This window comes from Haliotis asinina, chromosome 11, assembly GCF_037392515.1.
Source record: "Haliotis asinina isolate JCU_RB_2024 chromosome 11, JCU_Hal_asi_v2, whole genome shotgun sequence".
In the NCBI taxonomy this organism is placed as follows: domain Eukaryota; kingdom Metazoa; phylum Mollusca; class Gastropoda; order Lepetellida; family Haliotidae; genus Haliotis; species Haliotis asinina.
The window spans coordinates 44,865,392-44,891,292 of record NC_090290.1 but is presented as its reverse complement, the minus strand read 5'-3'; the positions used below and the strand labels follow the sequence as shown (position 1 = coordinate 44,891,292).

Here is a 25,901-nt window from a genome sequence, read left to right as displayed (position 1 = left end):
TAGTTGTACCATTAACAGTGTAGGTCAGTCAATTTGAGTAATAAGACCCATTTCATAAAGCTATTGCATCACAACAATTGTAAGTCCATATTAAAGTATGGGAGATATAGTTGCTGTAATACTGTAACTTCTTCACAAACTGGGACCAGTACCTGATTATGAACCTAGTATGTCATGTATAAAGGCACAAAATTCAATATGAATCACATGAGAGAATCTGAATCTCCTGCAGGGCTGTAGCCCAGCCAGCACCGTCATGGACGGCAAGTACCACCGCTGGTTCTCCACGTCGGATATCAAGCAGAATGCATGTGAGGTTATCAGTGAGGTGAGCTTCCAAACTGAAATGATGCCGGAGTCGGACAGCGGCGACATGTGCACCATCAGCATGGACAACGACACCAGCACTCTGGAGGAGATGTTCCAACTGGCACCAAGTGCAGCTTCATGTAAGTTTGTAGTAGGGGTTAAATGTAAGGAGGTTCATGTAAGAGGACTGAGGTTTATTTAGTTAGTTTCATATAAGTGGGATCCCGTAGGTTGGGAAAACTGTTTCTGTATGTAGAGTGAACCTTCTTGTAAGTAAGGCAGAGTTTCCTATTGGCTGACTTATCTTTATGCAGCAGCATGTAAATGGATGAAGTGTCACGCAAATGGGAGGAGCTTAGCTTTATGTAGGCAGATATATCTTCATATAAGTGAGGAGAATTTCATGTAAGTAGGTGGAGCTTCATGTAAGTGCCTTAAGTTTCATGTAAGTGGGAGGAGTTTCATGCAAGTGGGTGGTTTCTTGCAAGTTCGCTGTGTTTCATGTAAATGGGTGGAGTTTCATGCAAATTGATGGAGTTTCATAAGTCTCAACTCGTAAGTCAGTAGGACTTTGTGTAAATATCCATGAAGGTCCCGGGGTAGAATAGGCCTTCAGCAACTCATGCTTGCCATAAAAGACAACTATGCTTATTGTAAGAGGTGACTAATGGGATCAGGTGGTCAGGCTTGGTTGGCACATGTCATCGGTTCCCAATTGCGCAGATAGATGCTCATGTTGCTGATCACTGCATTGTCTGGTCCACACACGATTATTTACAGACCACCGCCATATAGCTGGAATATTGCTGAGTGCGGCATAAAAACAAGCTTGCTCACTCACTCACTCACTCAAGTAAATGTGTGCAGCTTCATGAAGGTTGATGGTGCTCCATCTATGTCATACAGATCTGAAGCTGTATTTCTGTCACACACTTAACAAGGAACTTGAAAGGGGACGATGTTCATGCAACTGTATTTGAAATTATTCTAACACTAGTGTGTTTTGTCATCATGATCAAAGAAGTGAAGCTCTAAAACTCACAGGGACGGCAATTAAAGCATGACTCATCAAGACTTGATTAAGACCTGGGTTAGATTCCCCACATGGGTACAATGTGTGAAGCCCATTTCTGTGGTCGCCCTGTGATATTGCTGAAATATTGCTTGAAGTGGCGTAAAACTAAACTCACTTACTCACTTAATCACTCGCTCACTCAAGCATGCGTCATGTTCCTCCAATCATACGGAGATCCTATTGATCGGAGATGTTGTTAATTCATTTCCACAGCTATGGGAGGTCCTATCACGGCAGCTCAGATCAACCTCCCCTCCATGATCTCAATTCCTGGACCTTCATCAGGGACGGCAGCATGCACCATCACCAAGGCAACAGGCACCAGCACAGCCCTAAAAGTAAAACCCAAATATGAAAGCCGAGGGATGTCAACGGAACAAGTACACCTGTCACGTGTCAGCATCAACGAAAGTCTTCTGTCACTGTTGCTGAAGCTGCACTGCAAACTGTCAGGAAAGTCAGGGTCGTATGTGCCGATGTCAGTAAAGAAGAGGGAGCCTGTGAAGACCCTGATTGGGGACGGACCAGTGTTTGTGGGGAAACTGTTGGATAGACTATGTGAGATGAGTACAGAGTGTGGTAGAATTGTACATGACACCTACAGAGCTCTGTGGCCTGATGAGACAGACAAGAAGACACAGGGACAAAACGTGGACAAAGAAACCAAGTGAGTGTTCAGAGTGACTTCATGCTTTGGTGAAGTACTGACAGGTCTTGTAGCTCTCGAGGCAGTGGGGTTGGCTGGTGGTTAAAGTGTTCCCTCGTCTTGCAGAAAATTTGGGTTCAATTCACCACATGGGTATGGTCGCTCGCTCACTCATTCAATCGTATAGCTCTGTTTAGGCCACACTCCAGGTAGATACTGTGTTGCAGGAGGTCACATGTGGTCCTGCTGTGATTCACTTTGCAGAGTTGCATACCGTATGTGCCAAAATCTAGGTTTAACTAATTGGATGAGGTGATCAGGCGTCATTGTTTGGTTGATGATTGTTATCACTTCCATGCTGCACAGATTAATGTCCTTGATGACAATCACTGGATTGACTGGTTCAGACTCGATTATTTACAGACTGTTGTCATTTATCTGAAATATTGCTGAGTGACTATTCATGATTTTCAAAAACAAAAGTGGTGTCCATTTTGTTTCTGACAGACAAGATCTGACAACAGTCACATTTTGTGTGAATGGATAAGATTTGATGATGATGGTTGTGTTTCAGACGTAAAAAAGCCTGGCAGAGACAACAGAAATTGATGGCAGAGTTTGCCTCTAAGCAGAGGGCCTTCATCGAACAGACAATGGAGGACGATATAAATGGTAAGAAATGGAGATGAAGAATTTCTATTGAAATAGAATGAAAAATAAATCAGGAATTTCTGAAAAGGTTGAAAGTAAAAAAAATTAACTTTCTGTCAGTCATTGCTCTTGTTTTAAGTTGCAAATTTGCCTTTCCCAGACTAGATCATTGGGTGTCCTAACAATTGAAACAGAGGGAATACAAAGATGTCACTTACTGTCTGCCTTTGCAATGCTGTTGTTGTTAGTAAATGTTTCTTTGTCCCCATAGACGATGAGCCAGAGGAAGATGAAGATGTGATGAAACCTAAAGAGACGACGTATGACTGTGTGATATGTGGTCAGTTGACACCGTCAACGGGAGACAGACCCATAGGACTGGTGGTGTTCCTTCAAGCATCTAGTGGTAAGTGTAGGCTGGGTGACCCTGTCTGCAGAAGACAGACCCCAAAGGCTGGTAGTATAGGGCTGGGTGACCATTTCTGCAGGAGACAGACCAAGGTCTGGTAGTGTGGGGCTGGATAACCATTTCTGCAGAAGATGGACCTCAAGGGCTGCCAGTGTAGGGCTGGGTGACCATTTCTGCAGAAGAGGGACCCGAAGGGCTGGTAGTCTTCCCAGTTTGTGTCTGCTGAATGTGAGAACAAAGCCATAGATGATTCACATCTCAAACAAAGAACACTTTAGTGAAACACACATGTTGTATGCTTCAAGAAAGGGACCTAACCACTGTGAGCACATCACCTAGGCCCCCTGTGTCTCTCCAGCTGAAAAATAATATTGACATTTGAACATGCACATCAGTGTCTTTGAACTGCTCTCAGAAGAGGAAACCATGGTACTCCGTACATATGTTATGAAGCTCACTACTAATCAGTGGCACACGTTAATGCCTCTTCTGGTGTTTGTTGCAGTGTTGGGCCACAGGAGGCAGGTGGACCACCCTCACGTACTGTCTGTTGATGCTTCGTACAGCCCTCACTTTTCTAGCTGTGCCAACTTCCAGAAGAAGCGTCTTGAGACACTCATGAAGTACTTTGAGGAGGTAAGTTGACTGGTCCTCTGTGCTGTACACAGATGGTGACTTAATAGATTAGTGGGAAAGTTGAGTGGGTTGGATGATTGTGTATTGTTCTACCCTTACATGTATTGTTGTGCATTACATCCATCACCAGATTGTCTGATCTGACTTGATTGTTTACAGGCCAAGGCCATCATCATATGCTCATGATGATGATGATGATGATGATGATGATGATGGTGATAATATGGTTGTGTCAACTGTCGTTGTGGTGGTGGTGGTGGTGATGATGAAAATGATGATGGCGATGATAATGATGTAGTTTTATTGATGTTGATGACGATATGGTTTAGGATTATAGTCGTGATGATGAGGAGGAGAAGGAAGATGAAGAAGAAGAAATGGTTGTTGTGATGATATAGTTATGACAATGATGTAGTTGTGAAGGTGTTAAAGACAATATGGTTGTTAGGATTATAGTCGTGATAATGATAATGATGATATTGATGATAATGATGGTAATGATGATAATGAAGTCTTGAGGATAATGTATTGATGATTTCTTGACAATGTCTTTCAGACGTCGTGTCAGATGTCGGTGAACATTGGTTGGGAGGGAGGTGTATGTGTACAAACATGTGGTCACTACCTCCACCTTGATTGCCACAGCTCCTACATACAATCTCTTCACGTACGTACACAACACCATACTTACTCCCTTCATATATTCTTAAGACTTCTATAAGGCGATGACAATGATTCTGGATACCTACACTTGTTTTCATTGAAATTATGCAATGCATACCTCATAACTACATTATTCTATAGTTCAACAATCAGAAGAAATGAACCAGAAACTCAACTTTATCCTGTTGGCCTATTCATCTGTGGCATCACAATTCCTACGTAAGGAACATGAGCTGACAGAGTGGCACAAGTGCATTGTATATCCCTTGTTATCTGCTAATGTTTATCTGCTTTGAATGGCATTGAGGAAGCATGGAATTGCAAGATTGAACAAAATTTATGGAAAACAGCTTCATGAATAAAAGAAGTCATAATCTATAAATTTTGTTCAGCATTGTCTGGTAACGTTTAATTTCTTCCCTGAACCATTTTAAGAAATGGACCTGAAACTTGATGGGAACCCACTGATCTAAGACATAACAATTTAATGTTCAGGGTGACCTCCCTTTGGAAAGCCAAACACCTACAGTGCTGGTTTTGAACCAACAACTGGTATGATGTTATAAACAGAATTAAACCACCCTGCTTCTCTCACATAAAAATTTGTCTTTTTTCCTGTAGTCACAAAGCATGAGCCATCCTGAGCCCCTAGCGGTCAGCAAGGGGGAGTACTGGTGCCCCCTGTGTCGCCAGCTGTCGAACTCTGTTGTACCCATAGTGCCAGATGAGAACCAACTGGCATTGGTCAAACCTGTGTCACATGATCCAGAGGTCATGGTCAGAGACTTGGCAGACATGATGGTTACAAGGCCCATAACTCCAGTAAGTCATTTGAGACATTTTGATATAGTTGGAATTAGAGTTGCAACGATTTGGTTCGAATCTGACAGTTTAGAGGGTGAAATGTGATTGGTTGACTCTGGGCTAATTATTCAATGAGACTTGTTAGTAGACACTGCTAACTTAATGATGGATTCTATGCTAAAATTGCCAACTCAGGGAGTTAAGTGAAATCTTTTTTTTTTTTACTTGTATGAAGAATCAAATTGAAAATAATCAAACCGTAGGCTCAATAATGAAAATCAAATTAAATCGAGGTCAGGGCAAATCGTTGCATCCCAAGATGGATTCTTTTTCAGAAGAAGTCCTCTTTGGGGTACATATAAGCATACCGGATTCCTATCGCCCTAAGATCGGTCACACATTCCATATTATGGTACCTATCCACTCCCTGCTTTAAAGCCTCCTGCGTCGTTTGGTAATGCATGCCATAAGGCTCATGTGTTAGACCTTAGGAAAAAAATTATAGCATACATTGAAAAGACATTGTCTAATAGATATTATGTTGTTAAACAATGGCGGCAAGGACGGGTACTTGGGAAACGCAAACTGTATTGTAGAGGATTGCATTGGCAATCTGTATGTCTTACATACATAAAGGCTTATTACCACCTAAGGGGTTGAAAGTTCATTTGGTGCAAGCAGTAGCCACTTCGAAGTGCTACTGCTCTGCCCATTGAGGAGATCTGCTCAGCGGCTATTTGGAACCTACCGCGCACATTCATCTGTCATTACCCACTTAACAAACATATACATTAGCATGCTTGGTTTGGTTAATCAGTTCTCCACAGTTGACAGAGTAGTGCTGCTCAAGCTGATTGAGTTTTCCAGATGACTACTTCTGTTCACACTTGGTGTCGGGTATCTATCAATTGCCCCTTTTATCAGTGGTGGTATTTGCTGGTGGTTTTTAGTCCCACTTTCCCTTGGCTCTCAGTGTGTTACTTTCCTTTCCATTTTCCCCGCCTAGCTCACTAATGCCCTATGGTTAAGGTTTGTTTTGGTGAGTTCCCTGTATGTCCACACCTCCAAACCTTGGGTTGGGAGAGCAGGTTTTATTTGGGATATGTCCTCAATTCAGCCAGTGGGCTTATAAGTTATGACAGCTGGGTCCTCGCCTTAGTTACGCCCCATGCCTCCATCAGCGGTGAGGTGCCAAGGTAGGTGCCTTAGTTACGCCCCATGCCTCCATCAGCGGTGAGGTGCCAAGGTAGGTGTCTTTTTCTATTTCTATTTCTGTACAGAATGGACCACGTTTTCAGACAAAATGCCACTCCCTAATCGTTTTGTCTTTGAGAGTCTGTTTAATGCTTATATGTACCCCAAGGAGGACTTTTTGTGAAAAAGAATTATACAAACCTGTAGAGGTTATGAATTCTTTGAAGAAAGTGCTCCTTGGGGTATGGCCACCCTCCTCCCCTCATTCTGTCTGATACGTTCATCATGAAAAGTGCTGTGCCTGTTATAAGGAGTTTTCGTTTTGTAAATATTTTGTTCCAAAATATAGTTACAACTGTCCCAGAAATTTTTAATGGGCATAAAAATGCTTATATGTACCCCAAGGAGGACTTTCTTCAAAGAATTCATAACCTCTACAGGTTTGTACAAATATTGCTGACTGCAGCATTCAACAACAGACAAAACAAGTGGCAGTGATACTTTCAATGAACATCACAATCATCCTTATACCCAGGTGCAGCCAAGTGTTCAGTTGTAAAGTGTTGTTTCAGGGCTCCGCCAACTTGACGCGGGTAATGGGCAATGTGATGGAGGACTTGACTAATGCCACACACTCAGTATTCAAGGTCTTCTCACACTCGCAGACATCAGAGAGTGTTCTGCTGTTTGTCTGCTCTGTTGCCAGGTAAGTCAGAGGAATTCAGTGTGCTCTATAACCCGGGTGCCGTCATACAAAGCAACATTAGTGCTTCGTGATTCATTTCTATATTAAGGTATGGGAGTTACCTTTACGCTAAGATCGCTATGTTGAACGGCACCAGGTCAGTATGAAGAATTTTATGTTCTCTGTCACCAGGATGCCGTTATACAAAACAGCCTCAGTGCTTTACTGATCATAAGTCTATGTTATGGTATGGAGTCACCTTAGCGCTAAGATTTTGCCACAAGGTTAGTGAGGATGTGCTTGTAGAATTCTTACCTGCCATGTTGGTTTACATTATAACCCCTCTTGTTTTCAGAACCAATTTGGAAATTGAGCTCCTTCAACGAGGTGGATCCTTGGAAAATCAGCAGGGCAAGGGTTATACCAAAAAGAACTGTTTCTGTGAGTATCTACACATTTTCCTTGTCAGTAGAAAATAGTGAAATAGTTTCATGCTGCTTTTAGCAATATTCCAGCAATATCATGTGACATTAAACAAGCTATCAAACTTCAACTCATACACTACTGGGGCCAAATGTTCTTTGCTCTCTTAGCGCTAAGATTGTCGTAAGTGCCATCCATGAACATGTTTGTGTCATGAAAAAACAGTCAGTTCATGGAAGCTTGTGTACTTTACGTCTGTGTTTGCTACTTCCAGTACCCATGATGCACGTTCTGAGTCTACACAGTAAGATTCTCACCATGCGCCCCACCCCCTATACCGACCTCTGGGCTCACATCACCGGGGTCACGTTGTCTGAAGAATCTACAAGGTAATCATGTTTATGTTACACGTCAGTAGACACTTATAGACAGGCTTGTTACTTTTGGTTCAAGTTATTTCTGGCACATTGTTTTAATTCTTGACTCAAAGTCGTGACTGCTGTGTTTTCCAGTATATCTGTGTTCCACAAAGAGGTACCACTCCTGCTGAAGGATGCGACGTCTCTACTTATTCAGTTAATTCTCACACTACCTGCAACAATCAAAGAAGGTATGCATCAGATGTGGGAGGTCTTGCATGGAGAAATGTCATGATGGTAACGTTTGTTCTGGGTTGATATGTATATATGTAAACAATATTCATCTTATGGCAGAGTATTAAACTGGTCAGAAGTAAAACTTGCCGGCCCTGAAGAAAACTTACCTGCCCACAAATATTTTCATATATATGTCTAAATCTTAACCTGAATCTGGCAGTCTGTGTTGAAAATAACCTGTCATATCAGGCAGGTATTCTGAACACTGTAGGTGGATGCAATAAGATTCTCAAAGTTGCTGTTAGTTGAATTTGAAGTCAAGTTGCAATGATTAAGACTGCAGTCTTATAGATGAAACTCGTTGCATAGAGAAATATTTTGGGGCGGACAATATCCTTACTTGGAGTAATGACATTGCTTTCTGCAATTCATAAGAACTTGTTATCCATAAAGCTGCAATCTTAATAAAACCAGTTCTAAAGTATTTCATCAATCATTGTTCAGTGTTCATTTAGAAACAAGATAATTAAGTTTAAACACAGACTTTGTGAATGTTAATGTGAGGGCTATGTCAGATACCATTCCTGACACAAGAATTTCCGAGAAAAGGTATACACGTACTTATGAAGAGAAAATAAGTAAGCATGTCTTTATCATTGTGATACAACAAGTCATTCTTCTTGACAGATATCGTGCTTCGTCAATATTCGAAGCTAAACATCACTGTATCATGGACTATTTGAAGTAGCATATTGGGATATGCAACAATGTCAAACATGGTATCGGCTGCCCATGCATCGTCATACCACTAGTCATTGTTATTTGATGGGTAAATTTCCGCAATTCTGATTGGCCCACTTGGTCATATGACAGCTTTGACGCTAAGCGATGTCAACCTCGTCACATTGCAAGAGACTGAAATCAGTAATTCTATATTATGGCTTGTTGATTTGGTTGATACATGTCATAACAGACATTGCTGCTCATGTTATCAATCTCTGGATTGTCTGTTAAAGACTTGATTTTATACTGATATATAGGTGGAATGTTCCTGAATGAAATGGTAAACAACAAAGAAACAAAAATGTAAATCAAACATGATTCAGATAATTTATAATACCACACAGAACTGAAACTGCTGCCCAAGATATGATGAGCCCACTAGGTTTTATTTAGGAAGAACACTATCATTTCTAAGCCTTTGTCTGCCTGTGCCTCATTTCACAAAGGTTTTGTAGCTCTACGACTGTCGTATATCTCTGTTACTGTGTAGGAGGTACGATTGCTACGAGAAAAGTTATGACATCTTAGGCACACAAGAGCTGTGAATCAGGGCCGTGATGTTGAACAATGAGAATTGTGGTAACCTTTGCTCAAGAGATGTTTTTTTGTGATTGTTATATTGTTTTCCATTACAGACCACTTTGACTTCCTAGTGCAAATGTTGTACAATGTTGTATATATCCAAGCTATGTCTGTGATCAGCTGTAAGTTTACCCCTGAGGAGAGGGAGGCGTGGCGTAAAAAGGGGCAGCATGTGAGTTGTCATCAGTGATGCACATTTCATGCACAGTCACACACAAATGAACACATACACATACATACAGCTAAAACCACACACACAGCCAGAGAGGGTGAGAGAGAGATGAGAGAGGGAGGGAGAGAGAGAGAGACGAGAGAGAGGCAGAGCGACGAGAGGGAGACGAGAGAGAGAGAAGGAGGGAGAGAGACGAGAGAGGCAGAGCGACGAGAGGGAGACGAGAGAGAGAAGGAGGGAGAGAGAGAGACGAGAGAGAGGCAGAGCGACGAGAGGGAGACAAGAGAGAGGAGGGAGAGCGAGACGAGAGAGAGGCAGAGCGACGAGAGGGAGACAAGAGAGAGAGAAGGAGGGAGAGAGGGAGACGAGAGAGAGGAGGAAGAGAGAGACGAGAGAGAGGCAGAGTGACGAGAGGGAGACAAGAGAGAGAGAAGGAGGGAGAGAGACATTTTATTATTTTTATCATCATGAACTAACATGAAACTGACATCACAATATCAAATTGTGACAATTGTTTTGATATTCAAAGAAATATGTTTCAAACCATATAGCACTGTAGATTAGACTGTCCAATAGATAAGCTGACCCCTCAATCAGTATCAAAGTGGTACTTGGATATAAGTTTCTGAAGAGACAAAAATAGGGGAAATCATGATCAGATTTGCATTCCAGTTCAGAGTAAATTAACATTATGTAAATCCCGATTCACATGTGTTGCAGTTGCCTGTTGAAACTATGGAGGGCATGCTGAGTCATATCGTAACCAGGCTGAGTCTCAGTAGACTGTTCGAGGATGATGACAAACAGAGAATACCAGCGGTAAGTAGAGACAGGGGTGTTACTGGAGGCTGAAATATGCTGGTATATTTCACACTGTGAAATGTGTACCAGCAGTTGTGTAGTCAAGGGGATTTGATGGAGGCTGCAGTATAGGCAATGGGATTTGATGGAGGCTGCAGTATGGGCAAGAGATTTGATGGAGATTGTAGGATGGGCAAGGGGATTTGATGGAGGCTGCAGTATGGGCAAGGGGATTTGATGGAGGCTGCTGTATGGGCAAGGGAATTTGATGGAGACTGTAGTATAGGCAAGGGGATTTGATGGAGACTGTAGTATAGGCAAGGGGATTTGATGGAGGCTGCAGTATGGGCAAGGGGATTTGATGGAGGCTGCAGTATGGGCAAGGGAATTTGATGGAGACTGTAGTATAGGCAAGGGGATTTGATGGAGACTATAGTATAGGCAAGGGGATTTGATGGAGGCTGCAGTATGGGCAAGAGATTTGATGGAGATTGTAGGATGGGCAAGGGGATTTGATGGAGGCTGCAGTATGGGCAAGGGGATTTGATGGAGGCTGCAGTATGGGCAAGGGAATTTGATGGAGGCTGTAGTATAGGCAAGGGGATTTGATGGAGACTGTAGTATAGGCAAGGGGATTTGATGGAGGCTGTAGTATAGGCAAGGGGATTTGATGGAGGCTGCAGTATGGGCAAGAGATTTGATGGAGGCTGTCCAAGCACTTACGTGTCACACAAGGGTTTGGTTGGGAGAGATACCAGTGTTTCCACCTGGATTTGATTCCCTACATGGGTACAATGTGTGATTGATATTTCTGATGTTTCCACCATGATATTGGTGAAATATTGCAAAAAGCAACGTAAAACAAAACTGAATGAGGGAACTCTGTAACCTCTAAACTGTTGCTAGTGAGGTTTCAGAATAACTTTACTTTGATTCCACAGAAGGAGGGTAGTCATTCAGTGTGGAAGGCAGAGGGTAGCCTAGTGGGTGAAGCTCGGGTTCAATTCCCCTCACAGGTATAATGTGTGAAGCCCATTTCTGTCCCCTGCCATTGCATAAAACTAAATTCACTGTGTCTCTGTTGAGTGTGGAAACAATGTGTTACAGATCTGTCAGAGTGTGTGGTCACCTCACAGCGTGGAGGACTCACTACAGGAGTTCTGTCTCCCCTTCCTCAGGATGGCTGCTCTCCTCAAACACAATCTGTTTGATCTGGAGATCAACTCAACACAGGTATGTGTGATTTATTAAATTGTAATCATTAAATAGTGTATCTAAGTTCTTTAATTTTAATATATTTGCAATACATCTATAATTAGTATTGATACCTATGGCTTTTGATTGTAATGTGGATGTACTGTTCACGACTGGAACGTCTATGGATACTGTTTTCCTACTGACTGGTCTAATATCTACTGTTCCTATTTACCAGTCAAACATCTACTTTTTCCTACTGAATAGTCCAACAGCTACAGTTTCCCTACTGACTACAGTGACATCTACTATTTTCCAACTGACTAGTCTAACACCTACTATTTCCCTACTGACTGACATTATCTATTTACCCCAGGACCAGTGGGAGTTCCAGTTCTTGAGTTCCTACCTTGGCCTATACAAGAACCCAGGCAAGGCAGCAGGAGCCAGGGAGGTGGACACAACAGCCTGTGTGAGTTGGGCGGTCAGTGAGCCCCTGAAACTGACCAGAGCCTGGTGCACTGACCTCCTCAACTTCATCGGCATGAGACCTGTGGAAGGAAAGGCGAGTGACATTTACGTTCACTGGTCCAAGTGAACATCATGCACTGCTTGTATCTGTCACTGACGATGAGTTCGGTGAAAGTGTAAATTAACAAGTGACTGCTTTACTGACTATTAGAAAAAAGTATGTTAATTAAAAGCCCAGGAGGGTAGTGCAGATGCGATGTGGATTAAATATCACATATACGTAAACATGGGAGTTATTGCATGTTCATAATTGACTTTATATTTAAGGGTATGTTCAGACAGGCAAAATTTGTTGTACGGCTTCAGTGGTCAGTATGATAAGAATGTTTCAAATTTTCACTTGGGTTTGACATCCTAGAAGATGAAGGAGCCTCAGGAGTTAAAGAGTGGAATTGAAGTGGCCAAGTTGTTAGGTGCCTTCTTTTGATTTGATTGACAGAGTTGTGTCCCTTAGAGGGCCAATAACCAATCTGAAGGTGGGAGTGAATCCTGGTTTGCTCTAGTTATGTTTTGAGATTTGTCAGCACCATTCCTACAGTGTAAAGGGCATTCAGGTAGCCTAGTGGGTAATGTGTTCACTTTTCACACCAAAAACATGGGGGCGATTCCCCACATTGGTACAAAATGTGAAACCCATTTTAGGTGTCCCCTGCCGTGATGTTGCTGGAATATTGCTAAAAAAATAGCATAGAACTAAACTCACTGACTTTTATACTATTAAAATATGGCAGCTGCATTCAACTTGTTCTGGTGTTGAGTTAGGAATCACTGAGTGATAACTAAGACTGAATATGTGGCGTAAATACTTTACACTATGTAACCAATATATGATGTGTATGGAATGTGTGCTAATATGGCTGTTTGTGATTTTTGTGTCCAGTTCTTCCTGGTGATGCAGCCGACATGGTTCACACCACGTCTGGTGGAGCTACCAGGCCAGTACTACAAGATATTCCAGACATATCGCAACAAACAGTGTGCGGTGTGCAACAAGGTGCCCAGCGACCCTACCATCTGCCTCATGTGTGGACACTTCCTTTGTTTCCGTGACAAATGCTGTAAAGAAGGCATGGTGTATGAATGTGTTCAGGTTGGTTAAACTTCCTATTGTCATCCCTCTGTCACTCATCATGCCCTTTACATGACATCCTTCTGTGATGCCATGGTTTCATGAAGACGTGCATTGTGTGATAAGTTTCTATTATGGTCCTCTCTGTCAAGCCAACACTTCCTTATGACAACACCCATCTTAAGACACCCTTCTCTCAAGTCAGCCCGCTCATGGAATCCATCCTCTTTAAGGACATTCCTCCCCAAGACACCCCTTTCAAGACATCCCTCCCTGAAGACATCTGTCTCAAGACATCCATTCCTGAAAACAACCCTCTCAAGACATGCTGATTTCATGACATCCTACCCTCATAACACCCCTCTCAATACACCTCCCTGAAGACACCCCTTTCAAGACATCACTTCCTCACTACTCCCCTCTCCAGACATCTCTCCCTCATGATATCCCTTCCGCAAGGCACCCCTCTCTCATGACATCTCTCAATGAAGGCACCTCTTTCAAGACACCCCTCCCTCATGACATGCCTGATACCACCACACTCACCAACATCCCCCTTCTTATGATGCCCTCCCTCATCACATACCACCCTGAAGAATCACCAGGTCCTCCCTCATGACACCCCTTTCAAGACATTCCATCTCTTAAGACACCCTTCTCCTTCAAGACATCCTTCTCCATGAAGACACATCTCCCTCATAACACCTCTCAATGGTGTAAAATTCAGTTTCAGTCAGTCTAAGTAAACTTAGTCTAAGTACTTTTCGTTACACTCCACCACTGAGTCTAACAAAACCTTATGGGAGGTTGCGTCAGGTAAAGTTTGAGATTAACCAATCAAAACACAGCTTACCAAATCGCGAAAGTGGACATTCGCACATACCTTTTGAACTTCTTATGTTGAAAAGGTTCGTAGCCGAACAATTCCGAATGCTACTTAGCTTACATTCGCTTTCGGGTGATGCACACGGCTTACGTACAACCATGACAACGATGAGTAAACAGTCGCTGAAAATGGTGTTTTTGGCAATATTCAAGGATGTCATCTTGCGGAAATATTAGCTGATGGTAACCATGTCAACAGAAACCCCTAAGCGTATATACTGCAGGTCAAATAATTGTTATATGCAGATTGTGGAGTGTGTGGAGAGATCTGTGTCAGTGACCTGATTATTTGAAAGTCTCTCCGATCCCTAAATAGTAGCCGTTGTCTGATTGGTTAAGTCTGTTTAACCGTATCACGTTTGATTGGATGGTCATTGGTCGCTGAAAGGTTACCTGACGCGACCTTCTACTAGGTTTTGTTAGACTCGGTGGTGGAGTGTAATGAAATACACTGAGACTAAGTTTACTTAGACTGCAGTTTCAGTTGTCATGGAAACCTACAGTAAGTTAAAACATGGAAACCAACTGGATCCCACTTGGAGGAGCGGGTAATTGAATGAACTGGAAACCATCCTGAAATGGTGCGGTTTCAGTGTCTTGGAAACCACAATGAAACTATAGGAAACTCCCTGGATACCAACTGGAAATGTTGGTTTCTGTGACGTTTCTTCTCAGTTTCAGTGTTCCAGAAACCAGCTTATTTTTGTAGTGCCAAGACACCCTCCCTCATGACACCCTCTCTCATGACACCTTATGACAACCTTCTCAAGACACGCCTCCTCATGACATCACTTTCATGACACCCTCTCTCATGACACCTCTCAACACCACTCCCTTATGACACCTGTCTCAAAACACCCTTCCCTCAAGACACCTGTCCCTCATGGCATCCTTCTCTGTTGACTCTCCTCTCTCATGACACCCCTCCCTCACAGTCACATTATCTCTATGCTTCTTATCTCTACAGCATTCCATTACTTGTGGAGGGGGAATCGGCATCTTCCTGTTGATCAACTCCAGCGTCATCATCGTCATCCGAGGTCCACGTGCTACGTTGTGGGGGTCTGTGTTCCTGGACGAGCACGGGGAAGAGGACAGGGATCTCAAGTAAGTGGATCTACATTCCAGTTGTTTATCTTGTTGCTTTATTCCAGGGCCCCATTCCTCAAAGTGATCGTAACACTAAGATGACCGTAACCCCCATACTTTAACGTACACTTGCGACTGTCAATACATTAAATTGCTTTAAGGAACTGGTCCTGGCTCACAGCTGACTCCATAGCCTAAGTCCTTTGGAAGAGTTAACACCCTTAGATAAACCAGGATTTGCTGGTCATAGGTTCTAACCAAGATATCATCCAGATAATCATTTTCCCATCACCATGGCTATGTTCTTTGGCTCTAATTGAGATAAATCTCATCCACACTTTGGACATTTGAGACCAGTATTCAGCCTGATGTTTACAGCAAATATCTTGTGACATTTAAACTGATTTTATTACAGTAAGAAGGTTAATTGTCACTGATAATAGGATGGTGGAGGCATATTTTTCAAGTAGTGTTTTGCATGCAGTGACAAAATTGTCTAAATTTTCCAATCTTTCACAAAATACTATTTTTTCCCAATGTCCCTGCTTTGACCACGTGTTTCAGAATCCAACATGATCTATGTTATATGTTTTTGTACATTAGCACATTAATCCATCCAAAACTGAAGATCCAGCGAAGTCCAAAGATTGGAGTGGACTTTGTCATTTATCTCCCTTGCCTTGGGAGGATGCACATTCAATCAGTTATGTCTGTTTCAGACGAGGCAAACCGCTGTACCTCAGCAAGGAAAGATATGAACTGCTCCAGGAACAGTGGCTGTCTCACAGCTTTGATCGAGTGTGCAAGAAGTGGATCTGGCATCGAGACAGACTCTAATCAGATTCCAGTCTCTACACCTTTTTGTCATGTCCATTCATCTGTCTCGAGAGTTCCATACATTCAACCTGCATCCACACAGAGGGCAACTCACCCTTTCTGGGAACTAATACTTAATGCTTTCCTTTATTTGTTGATGGTAATATCATTGCCTACATGCTACTGTATTCCACAAGATCCTCTACTTTCTTTTAAAATCTGAATTATTTTACACAATGTTGGAATATTCTTTCCTTTGTTTGTATGCTAATTCAACAATGGCTGAATCAGTAGGAAAGACAAAAGCAGGAGTGAACATTTTAGTTTCGTATCTGACAGGGTACAATTTGGAAACCATAATTTCGTATTCATTTTCTGATAACTGCTGTCGGAAAAAATGTCTGAAATGAATACAGTAAGGTGTCATAAAAATAGTGGTGATTGTTTGTGCAAGGAATCTAAGATCATGGTGGATTCCAGATTCACCGTGATTATAATCTTAGTTGGTCACATTACCATGTTGTGGGTTTCACAAAGTGGTGAATAGCAAAGATCTGATATCATTTTGACTTTTCTGCACTATGGTTAAAGTGTTTGCCTCTCAGATCAAAGAGCCGGGTTTAGTTCCCCACATGGGTGCAACTGTGATGCCCATTTCTGGTGTCCCCCACCATGATATTGCTGGAATGTTTCTAAAAGCGACGAATAACATTACCCACACATTCACTCTGTTGATGATTGTTTTTATTTTGCTGAAGGGAGAATTTCTGTTTCTGGAATGTTTTCTTTCTTATTTGTGCATTATCTCCCTTTTTAAGTTTTGTGTTTTGTTTTTCTGATAGAGAAGTTTGTTAATCTTCCTGGGATTTTTTGAGATGAAGAGGTTTCTGTGTGGTGCTTTTTTATTCTTTCTTTACTGATAAGTAAGTGCTAAGAATTATTTCGTTGTCCAAATTTGGATACAGTTTCATCTGACAAATTATCCATGGATTGACATTGGATGTTTTCATGCCCAGTTCTGTTTTTGTTGTGAGTTATGCTCTCATTTGTTTTGGTTTTCAGATTTATTTATTATTCTGAATCAGACTTCACAGAGCAAGAAGCTGAAGTTCTACTTAGTCTACTTAAGTTCTGTTTAACATATTCATTTGCCGGAAAATCACAGGCTTGTTTACTTGTGTCTTTGAAGCATTGGAAATGACTTTCAGAAATGATTTGTCTACTTAACATAAAGAGAAACTGATATCACCAGTGGTATTTTATGCTGTTGTTATTTTAGCCATAATAGACAAACCAGCATGTGTTGACTATATTCCTGTTTGTTTCTGAGGAGTGCATGATCACTCATGTCACACAGCCACTTTTTCAGATTATCTGTTTGATTGGCCTAAGTGGATAACAACTAATACATTTTTTTGCGATCAGCAATGCTAAATATGATATGTAGATGTGTATGGTGTCCTTAAAGTTGAACTACCAGGGGTGGTGTGGTAGCCTAATGGTTAAAGTGTTGGCTCGGCTTGCTGATGACCCAGGGTCGATTCCTTACATGGGAACAATTTCTGGTGTTTTCTCCCTCCCTTTCTCCCCACCCCCACCACCATCACATTGGTGGAATATTGCTAATGTGTCTAGTACAGTACTGACTCACTCACTTTCTCTACAGATATTATTTTGGACAGTGAAGGTGTCTTGGAGTTACATCCCTTTGGTGTGCTATGATCCCATAACGTAATATATTTGTAGGTTTTACACAGTTGTAAACATCTATGAACTTCATCCATGTTCCTTCCACATCAGGGTGATCCACCTTCAGTTTTTAGAATTCAGTCTGTGAAAGTCTGGGGTTCTTTGTCTTTGTCTTGTCTTTCTTTGTGTGAGTTTACAAGTGTACCACCTCCTGTGCACTAATGCCCCACCAATGCCATGATTGCTTTAAAATAAGAAAGTTCTTTAATTAACTATCCTTTAAATATTGACACAATTCCATATTTGTTATGAGGGATGAGTGCAAAGAGAACATTAGCGAGAAAGGATGAAGATGGCACAACAGAGGTTAATGAATCAATAAATTTGTTGGCATTTGTGTTCATGCTTCTCATATGCCTTCTGTTGCACCCTTTGCACTCCTTCCTCATAACTAATAGTGAACTGTGTCAATATTTTCACAACAACTTTTTTAACATAAGGACATAAAATTTGAAAAAAAATCACAAACTTTGTCTGATGTTTTGATTATGATCAGCTTTTCATTGAGAATAATATTTTCATTAGTTTTTGAATTGCCGTATATTGCAATTCATCACTTTTGAACCAAACTGACTGTATTACACCACACCTCTCTCCCCTTTCTTCCTTCAGCTTTTCCAGGGGTCAGTGACCCATCCCTTCTTAGGAATGATGGTTATATTACAATATGCATAGTACATTGGTTATATTACATATGTTACATAATAACTTGTTGCTGATTTAAATGGATAAAACACTTGTGATCAAACGATGCATCTCATTGTTCATTCTTTCAAGGGCATGGTGCATGGGAGTTATCTCCCTTGAATAGCTGCACTGCATGATTTTGACTCCCTACATCTCACTATGTGTGTGTTTTCTACTTTAGTTATCTTTGATATGAACAAGGAAAAGTTTTCCATATTTTTTATCAGTCACTCAAATGTATACAATGTTATTTATGTGAAAGTGAGTGTTCATGATATCACCCATTTCATATGGTTACTGACCTATGTAGCTGCGGTGTAAATGTTTATTTGCAGCTCATAATTCTTTCTTGATATGCATAATATACACACTGGTATTTATTTCCTGACAGAGTTTCAAAAACATGCCTCCACAGGACAAGTAGATAAATGTTTTAGTATATTACAGTTTTTCTCATACTAGTTGGGATTTTGTATGTTCTTTTCCCCAAAGTAACTTAAATGTTTGAAGTGTTTTTCATAGAATTGTGTTTTACCACAGTTACCTCACTGGTACTGGTTCGAGCAGAAAATGAAAAGAGAATTTCCTGACAGTTTGCCATTGTATGACTTGCACGAACAGGTTAAGGGGCTGTTGGTTTTACTGCTCCAAGCCTCACCACTGAAGTTGATGCCTCAAATTTGTCCCATCTCATTTTTGTACATGAAAAAACTGTTCCACAGTGTTTCCCACTGGTATATAGAGGACTTTGTGCATAGTTCCCTCCCTTAGATCTCAGGATCTGCTGTCAAGTGAACAAATCTGGACTGAAATGATGAGCATTTGCTGGCATCACAGGTTTCCCCAGTAGTGACTGTTATCATGTATGATTTCAACTGACTGTGATATGATTGACATACTGTTTAAAATGACATTAAACCAAACTCACACCAAATGGCAAATGTTGCCTTTAATTCTTGGTGAGTTTTTATGATGTTATATTTGTTTGTCTTGCATAGCAGCTGGATTTTCATGTATGAAAACAATAGTATGACTGTTTAAGTTTGCAAGACAAGCAGTATGAGTTGCACTTGCTTTGACTGAACTTGTAGATAGTGTAAATATGGCTTGTTCTGAATTTATCTGAATTTTCAATCTGTAAATTGTGTATTGTACTAAATGTTGCTAAAGCAGCTTTAAATGAATAAATATATGGGTACATGTTTCTACAGTGTTTCACTAGTTTGTTTTGGGGCATTGTTTTTGTAAGAGTTTCAACACAGCTCAATATCTTCCAGCATCATTCTGAAAATAACCAAGTCTCAACCAGACAATCCAGTGATCAGCAGTATAAGCAGTGATATGATGACATGTATCAACCAATCAGTGGTTTGATGATCAAACATCGATCAAAAGAAGGATTAAATATAATTATCGATTGTAAATACACATATTTCTGATTAGTTGTTTCAAAGGCATTTAGAAGTTGGAGGAATCAAACTAAAAGTGCTTTATGGTTCAACTTCTTTATTCTACAAGGTCACAACGTTTCGAGACAGATTCTAGTCTCTTCTTCACTTCACTTTTCACTTCACCTGAAGAAGAGACTAGAATCTGTCTTGAAACGTTGTGACCTTGTAGAATAAAGAAGTTGAACCATAAAGCACTTTTAGTTTGATATTTCTGATTAGTTGTAGTATTGTTTTAGAGTAGCACACTTGAGTGAAGTAAACCAATTGAGGAATATTCAGGAACAAAATGACACTCCACAGCCTAAAGCTATGTGCTTTGTATTCAAAATTTCATATTCATCATATTACTGTAAAAAGTCTATGAACAAATTTTACATCCATTGTGAACGTAATGGGTTATACTGATAAATATTTCCTGAATATATAAACACAATCATTATGTTAACATTAATAAGAAAAAAATATTAAAATTGAGGATTACATTAAAACTGTATATGTTGCGATTATAATCAGTAATCGTTCACCACAAGTCCTCTGAGAATCGATAGTGGATTTGACTTCGGATTCCCAACACTACAATCAAGTCGGTGAACCTGACCTCCCAATCCTGTTATACTCCTAGGCCAAATTAATAGCATCGAAACCAGGTAATATGATACACCCAGCCTTATCACCCATACTGCATATCCTGACAATGTTGAACACCAGAGTTTGTCACCGTCCATTAGACCATGCGATCAATACACATACAGTTGGTCTGTGAACATGTAGATAATGTTTCAGTAGTGGGTAACCCTTGTTAGTTTTTAGTAACATGATACATCCTGTGGCTATAGTTCCATATCGACTAGAATTTTTGGAGGATGGGAGGTATCATACTAATTACTGGATAACACACTTAGTGCTGCTGAGAGATCCTAAGAGATAGGGACTTTCGGAGCATTTGACCTGGGACTAATTAGTTGCCTCTTACAACAAGCACAGGTCTTGAAGACCACCCTATGAGCATTCATGTAGTCATATGATCATAAGCATGGATATATTAGAGATACTGCCACATTTCTGAGAGCCAGAACACTTTTTGCCATTATACCATAATCCCAATGCCTCCTCTGAAGTGATTCTGTACACTAGTCTAGATCCTCACAGTGCTCATTCTGCCAATCATTGGATTGTCTGGTCTGCTGCCATATAGCTGGAATATTATTGAGTGCAGTTTCACAACAAACAAAAGATCTTCATGGTCTCAGCTACTCAGTGGCTACCCAGGAAGGTGTCTTGTCCTTTGATGTTCAAGTGGATGGGTACGAATCCCATTTTGCCTTGACTTGGTTTGTTGGAAAAACACAGGTTGGTGGATTTCACCAAAACCTTAAACATGAAGGATCGTCAACACTTCAAGTGTTTTCATGAAATCTGAGGCATGGCAGAACCATTCTGCCTCAAGCCATGATGAACTGATGATGGTGGCTGGTTATTTTCAAACATCTCTGACATCACTCTTCTAATAAAGTGTGCCAAATATGGTGAAATAGAATTGGTTCTCAGAAAGAGTCACCCATTAGCCATGATAACAATGTCAACACCTTTTAGTGGCTTGGTGTGGGTTGTTATTTAACACAGCACTCAGCAATGATCCAGCTGTATGGCGGCAGTCAGTAAATAATCCAGTCTGGACAAGACAATCCAGTGATCAACAGTAAGGGCATTAATTTAGGCAATCAGGATTTGATGACGTGTCAACCAATTCGTCAATCGGAGCCTGACCACCCATTCCAGTTAGTTGCCTGTTCGGACAAGCATGGGTTTTGAAGACTAATTCAAATGCGGGTCACCTTTAGTGAGTTAGCCATGCTATTCTTATGTAGCTGCAGAATCAGATCGACAGACAACAAGCACAGAGTATGACCAAACTGGTCTGGTGTCGTAGACGGCTGTGAACCAGTATGTTTTTGGGGGTATTTTTGGCAGAAGGGGATGGGGGGTGATGCTGGAAAAATGAAGCCTTCGTCTTGCCATGTGTTGTAACAGACCATTCCTTCCTCGGTGGAGAAGATGTCAGAAATTTCCACTGCTTTGACTGTTGTTTAGTCTGTGGCAGATAGTGGTGATACTGGTTACAAAACTCTCAAGAAAATGGGTTTGCCCCAAAACAGTAACTTCTCACGAGGGATGATGAATCCAGAGCACTTCTAGTCAATGGATCTGGAACTTACGCCATACAAGTTCATTACTCAGAATGGATAAGTATGTAAAAATTATGGTTATTGGTTATGGTTAAATATTGGTTATGTAATAGGGTGTCTGTCAGTCTGTTTTACAGACTGACCATGATTTTACGCTGCTTTTAGCAATATCATGGCAACGTCACGGCGGGGGACGCCAGTAATAGGCTTCTCAAACTGTGCACGACTTAGGTCTTCTGGGTGACGAGCTCATGCTGTTAATCACAGGATTGTCTGGTCCATACACGATTATTTACAGAATGCCGCCATATATATTGCTGGAATATTGCTGAGTGCGGTGTTAAACTAAATTCATTCACTATTCCAAAAGAGACGCATCACGCTGTTTTAATCATCTTTGGTAGAGGTATATGCTTTTTTGTTTATTTTTTGTTTTTTATTTTCCCTGTATGTCCTTTGCATCACCAAGGATACATACATCTGAAAGGTTATTTTCACGGACCGAAAATCGCGTTCCAAACAAAGCAAATGTTATCTCGATACTCAGTGGTCGAATGCAATTAGTTTGAGACTAATCATTTACTTTTAAGGCATGGCTATTACATATGCTCACATTCAAGTGAGGTGAGATGAGGTCATATGGGGTTTAAAGTCGTCCTTTAGAATATTTCGCTGATATGACAAGTTGCATGTGTGTGTGCGTGTGGCTGCTTGTACACAGAGTTAAGCCGGTTTTATAGTGCTAGCTCATTGAGATACCATGCGGCAGTTAAGCATGAATACTCCATTCAGACACACACTGACTCCAAACCGACCAGTCCTTGTTGTACACTTAATCCCGAGAGCCAGGCAGGGAACAACAAGTACTATATTTTAACGTCTTTTGGGGGTGAAGCGACCGGGGATTGAACCCGCGACCTTTGCTCTCCAGGTCGATACTAACACCACGGAGGCAGTTCACATTTGAGTAAAACGAAACAATGCGATGATCCCCACAAGAGATTTCTATCAAAATTGTAAATACAATACCTGTTTCTGCTGTAAAGTGAGTGAGTGAGTTTAGTTTTATGTCCCTTTAATCAATATTCCATCAACACCATGGCAGAAACACCAGAAATGGACTTCACACCTTGTAGCCTTGTAAGGAATCAAACTCGGTTCTTCGGCGTGACGAGCAAACGCTTAGCCACTAACCCCCAATGTCCGGCTTATGGTTGTTTACATATTTAAATAGGACTGCAATTAAAACTCATTAACTATTTCAGCTTTATTCAAACCATTTTAATGTTATTTTATTTGATCGCGAATAAGATAATATACTGAGTCAAATATGAAACTTCAAAAATGTAATTTTTAAAAATTAACTTTTCACTGATGATACATCTATGTATCCGAAATGGGATCCCTATATTCCGACTCCAGGAAAATGTTAGCAATACCTCAGGTTTTGCACCTGCAGTCGATCACGTAATCTTCGCATCGACGTTTTCTTCATTTGCACTTGTTTGCATTGATCTCAAAAATTGTTAAAAAAACACACTTTAAACCACAGTTCTAACGGTACTTTAAATGCTACGATTGTCAAATGTGCAACGTGAAGGTGACGTTGGCATGTTGCAAACGGGAAGATCAGTTATTGACAATGCGGATGCAGCCGTCGTACTGTGTATGACTTGCGAGTTCGTCTACAACAAACTGGCACCACTTCTGTGTCGTCCACGTGCAGAAGACCATCAACTCGTTTACGTCACCTACATGGCAGATTTCTGCCGGCTCACGGCTGAGATACTTAGAGGTCGACTGTCCTCACAGACCATTCGAAATCGGTTGCGGACTGCCAATCTCCATTCGAATTTTTATTCTTGTGACTTGAACGTCTGTGTACCCATGTTTTGGAATGTTGGTGCAGCCTAATGGAACTGATTGTGCCACTGTCAGTGTATCGAGTACATCACACAGATCTCAGCAATGCAATAATTACAATTTAACCATCTTACCATCTCTTGTTCTATTACATTGCCCTAAAGAAAGAATGTGAAGTTTCCTTTTTGACTCAGTATACTTACTGGCTGGAGTAGCTTTCTGTCAGTGTGTTTGGTTTTAAAGTTACTCTCAATAATTCCAGCGTTACATGACGGTGGTCTGTAAATAATCGAGTCTGGGCCAGACCATCCGTGACTGACGTCGTGAGCTTGATCTGCAGTCCGGTATGACAATATTCACGACGTTTGACTACAGTCGGATACTCCTCGATGTTACAGCAGTGAGTAGGATTGTTAGCACCAAGGGTTTGCTCAATAATAAGTACGAATCGATTCTTCATACTGGCATAAACATCAGATTTTGCTGTTTTTAGCGAGAAATCCATCGTCAACTTGGCGATGGCTACTAAATTCAACGATTCTAATTCGCCCGGCGTCAACCAATCACGTTTCACCTTACTTGAGCGCTCGAAACTGCTCGAGTTGACATCAAAATAACGTTCTGGCTATGTGGAAATAATGTATTAAAATAGTTATTCAAATATCGAATCGAAATAGTGACAATCGAAACTATGTGTCAGATTCAATTTTCGATGAATCGAAGCGAATCGTTGCAGAACTAACGGTTTACGGTAACGCTATTCTTCTGCAGGCAAGACTGGATAAGCCGGCGCTTTGGGGATACCATTCTATTCTAGGGAAAACTTCTCATTATCTAGAAATTATTATTTGAACTAATAATTAGTTACTTATTCTTTTTAATTTTAATGATAGTTAGTGGTATCTTACAACAATAACCTCTTGTCGAGACCAATTTCCACCCTTCCTCCGAGACCTCGTAAAGCCATGTCTCAAAACCTACCGTGAACGAGATGAAGCAGATACCTGTCAATCATTCTTGTCGAGGAAACCTTATACGTTCTATCGCTTCGAACATCCAGGTTGTCAGTCAAGGCGCGAGATGCAAGCCGGTATCATCTCTTGGACCCCCAGGCCGGGGTTTGTGTAACCATGAAAAAAAATAAATAAAAATGAAAATAGACTTAAAAGCAAAAGTGTGGTAACTGTTCAACGCCACACAGTGACCATAAAGTACATCCAAGAGTCCCTTTTACTGTCCAAGTACTCGCGAAGACCTGTGTTAGAACTGATCTTCAACAACCAATGCTTGTCGAAAGAGGCGACTAGCGGTTTTGATTCCCAGCAAGGTCTGAAGCTGTTCTGATTGGACATTGCTGGAAGAGGGGAGAGCCGTGCATGATCCCCAGGGAGCTGAGATTATAAAGGTGTCGTTTGAGACTGACATCCGATTATCGAGGGAAAACAAAGCGCCTTTGAGCAGGTGGTATGGATATGGAAAATAAAAATGTAAAATACTTACCCACATTCCAGTGATCAACATCATGAGCATCGCTCAATACATCTGGGATACGATGACATGTCTCAACCAAGTCATCGTGATCACCCGTTCAATGTAGTCACCTCATGAGTTGCTGAAGACCTATTCTACCCGGATATTCCCGGGGTACCTATCTCGCACAGTTCTTGCTGGGGTGTTTCTCCAAGATATAACTGAAATACTGTTGAAAGCTGCGTCACCTCACTCACCCTACACCTGAAAGTTTCAGTGGGTGAGCGAGTTTAGTTTTACGCCGCTTTTAGCAATATTCCAACAACGACACGGTCAGGACATCATCTCTCTCTCTCTCTCTCTCTCTCTCAAATTGTCTCGGTTTAAGTCATTTCCCCGATGAATGTATAGTTTACATGTAATAAAACAAGATGAAGTAGTTTCAGTCTGTTTTAATAACTGACAAGACATTTGAAACCCAG

General features: G+C 41.1%; 1 protein-coding gene across 1 annotated transcript in view; it reads left to right on the top strand.

Annotated features, from left to right (window-relative positions):
* Window positions 1-19,651, top strand: part of LOC137255788 (E3 ubiquitin-protein ligase UBR3-like) — a 46,461-nt gene extending 26,810 nt beyond the window's left edge. The window contains exons 20-37 of the mRNA XM_067793321.1: window positions 233-449; window positions 1,598-2,051; window positions 2,605-2,702; window positions 2,953-3,087; window positions 3,596-3,726; window positions 4,283-4,393; window positions 5,011-5,211; window positions 6,960-7,093; window positions 7,428-7,513; window positions 7,770-7,884; window positions 8,008-8,105; window positions 9,510-9,628; window positions 10,349-10,447; window positions 11,537-11,662; window positions 12,000-12,188; window positions 13,035-13,244; window positions 15,076-15,215; window positions 15,917-19,651. Of these exons, the coding sequence (XP_067649422.1) occupies window positions 233-449; window positions 1,598-2,051; window positions 2,605-2,702; window positions 2,953-3,087; window positions 3,596-3,726; window positions 4,283-4,393; window positions 5,011-5,211; window positions 6,960-7,093; window positions 7,428-7,513; window positions 7,770-7,884; window positions 8,008-8,105; window positions 9,510-9,628; window positions 10,349-10,447; window positions 11,537-11,662; window positions 12,000-12,188; window positions 13,035-13,244; window positions 15,076-15,215; window positions 15,917-16,034 (2,781 nt within the window). The 3' untranslated portion in view covers window positions 16,035-19,651. The remainder of the gene's footprint in view (window positions 1-232; window positions 450-1,597; window positions 2,052-2,604; window positions 2,703-2,952; window positions 3,088-3,595; window positions 3,727-4,282; window positions 4,394-5,010; window positions 5,212-6,959; window positions 7,094-7,427; window positions 7,514-7,769; window positions 7,885-8,007; window positions 8,106-9,509; window positions 9,629-10,348; window positions 10,448-11,536; window positions 11,663-11,999; window positions 12,189-13,034; window positions 13,245-15,075; window positions 15,216-15,916) is intronic.
* Window positions 19,652-25,901: the final 6,250 nt, after the last annotated feature.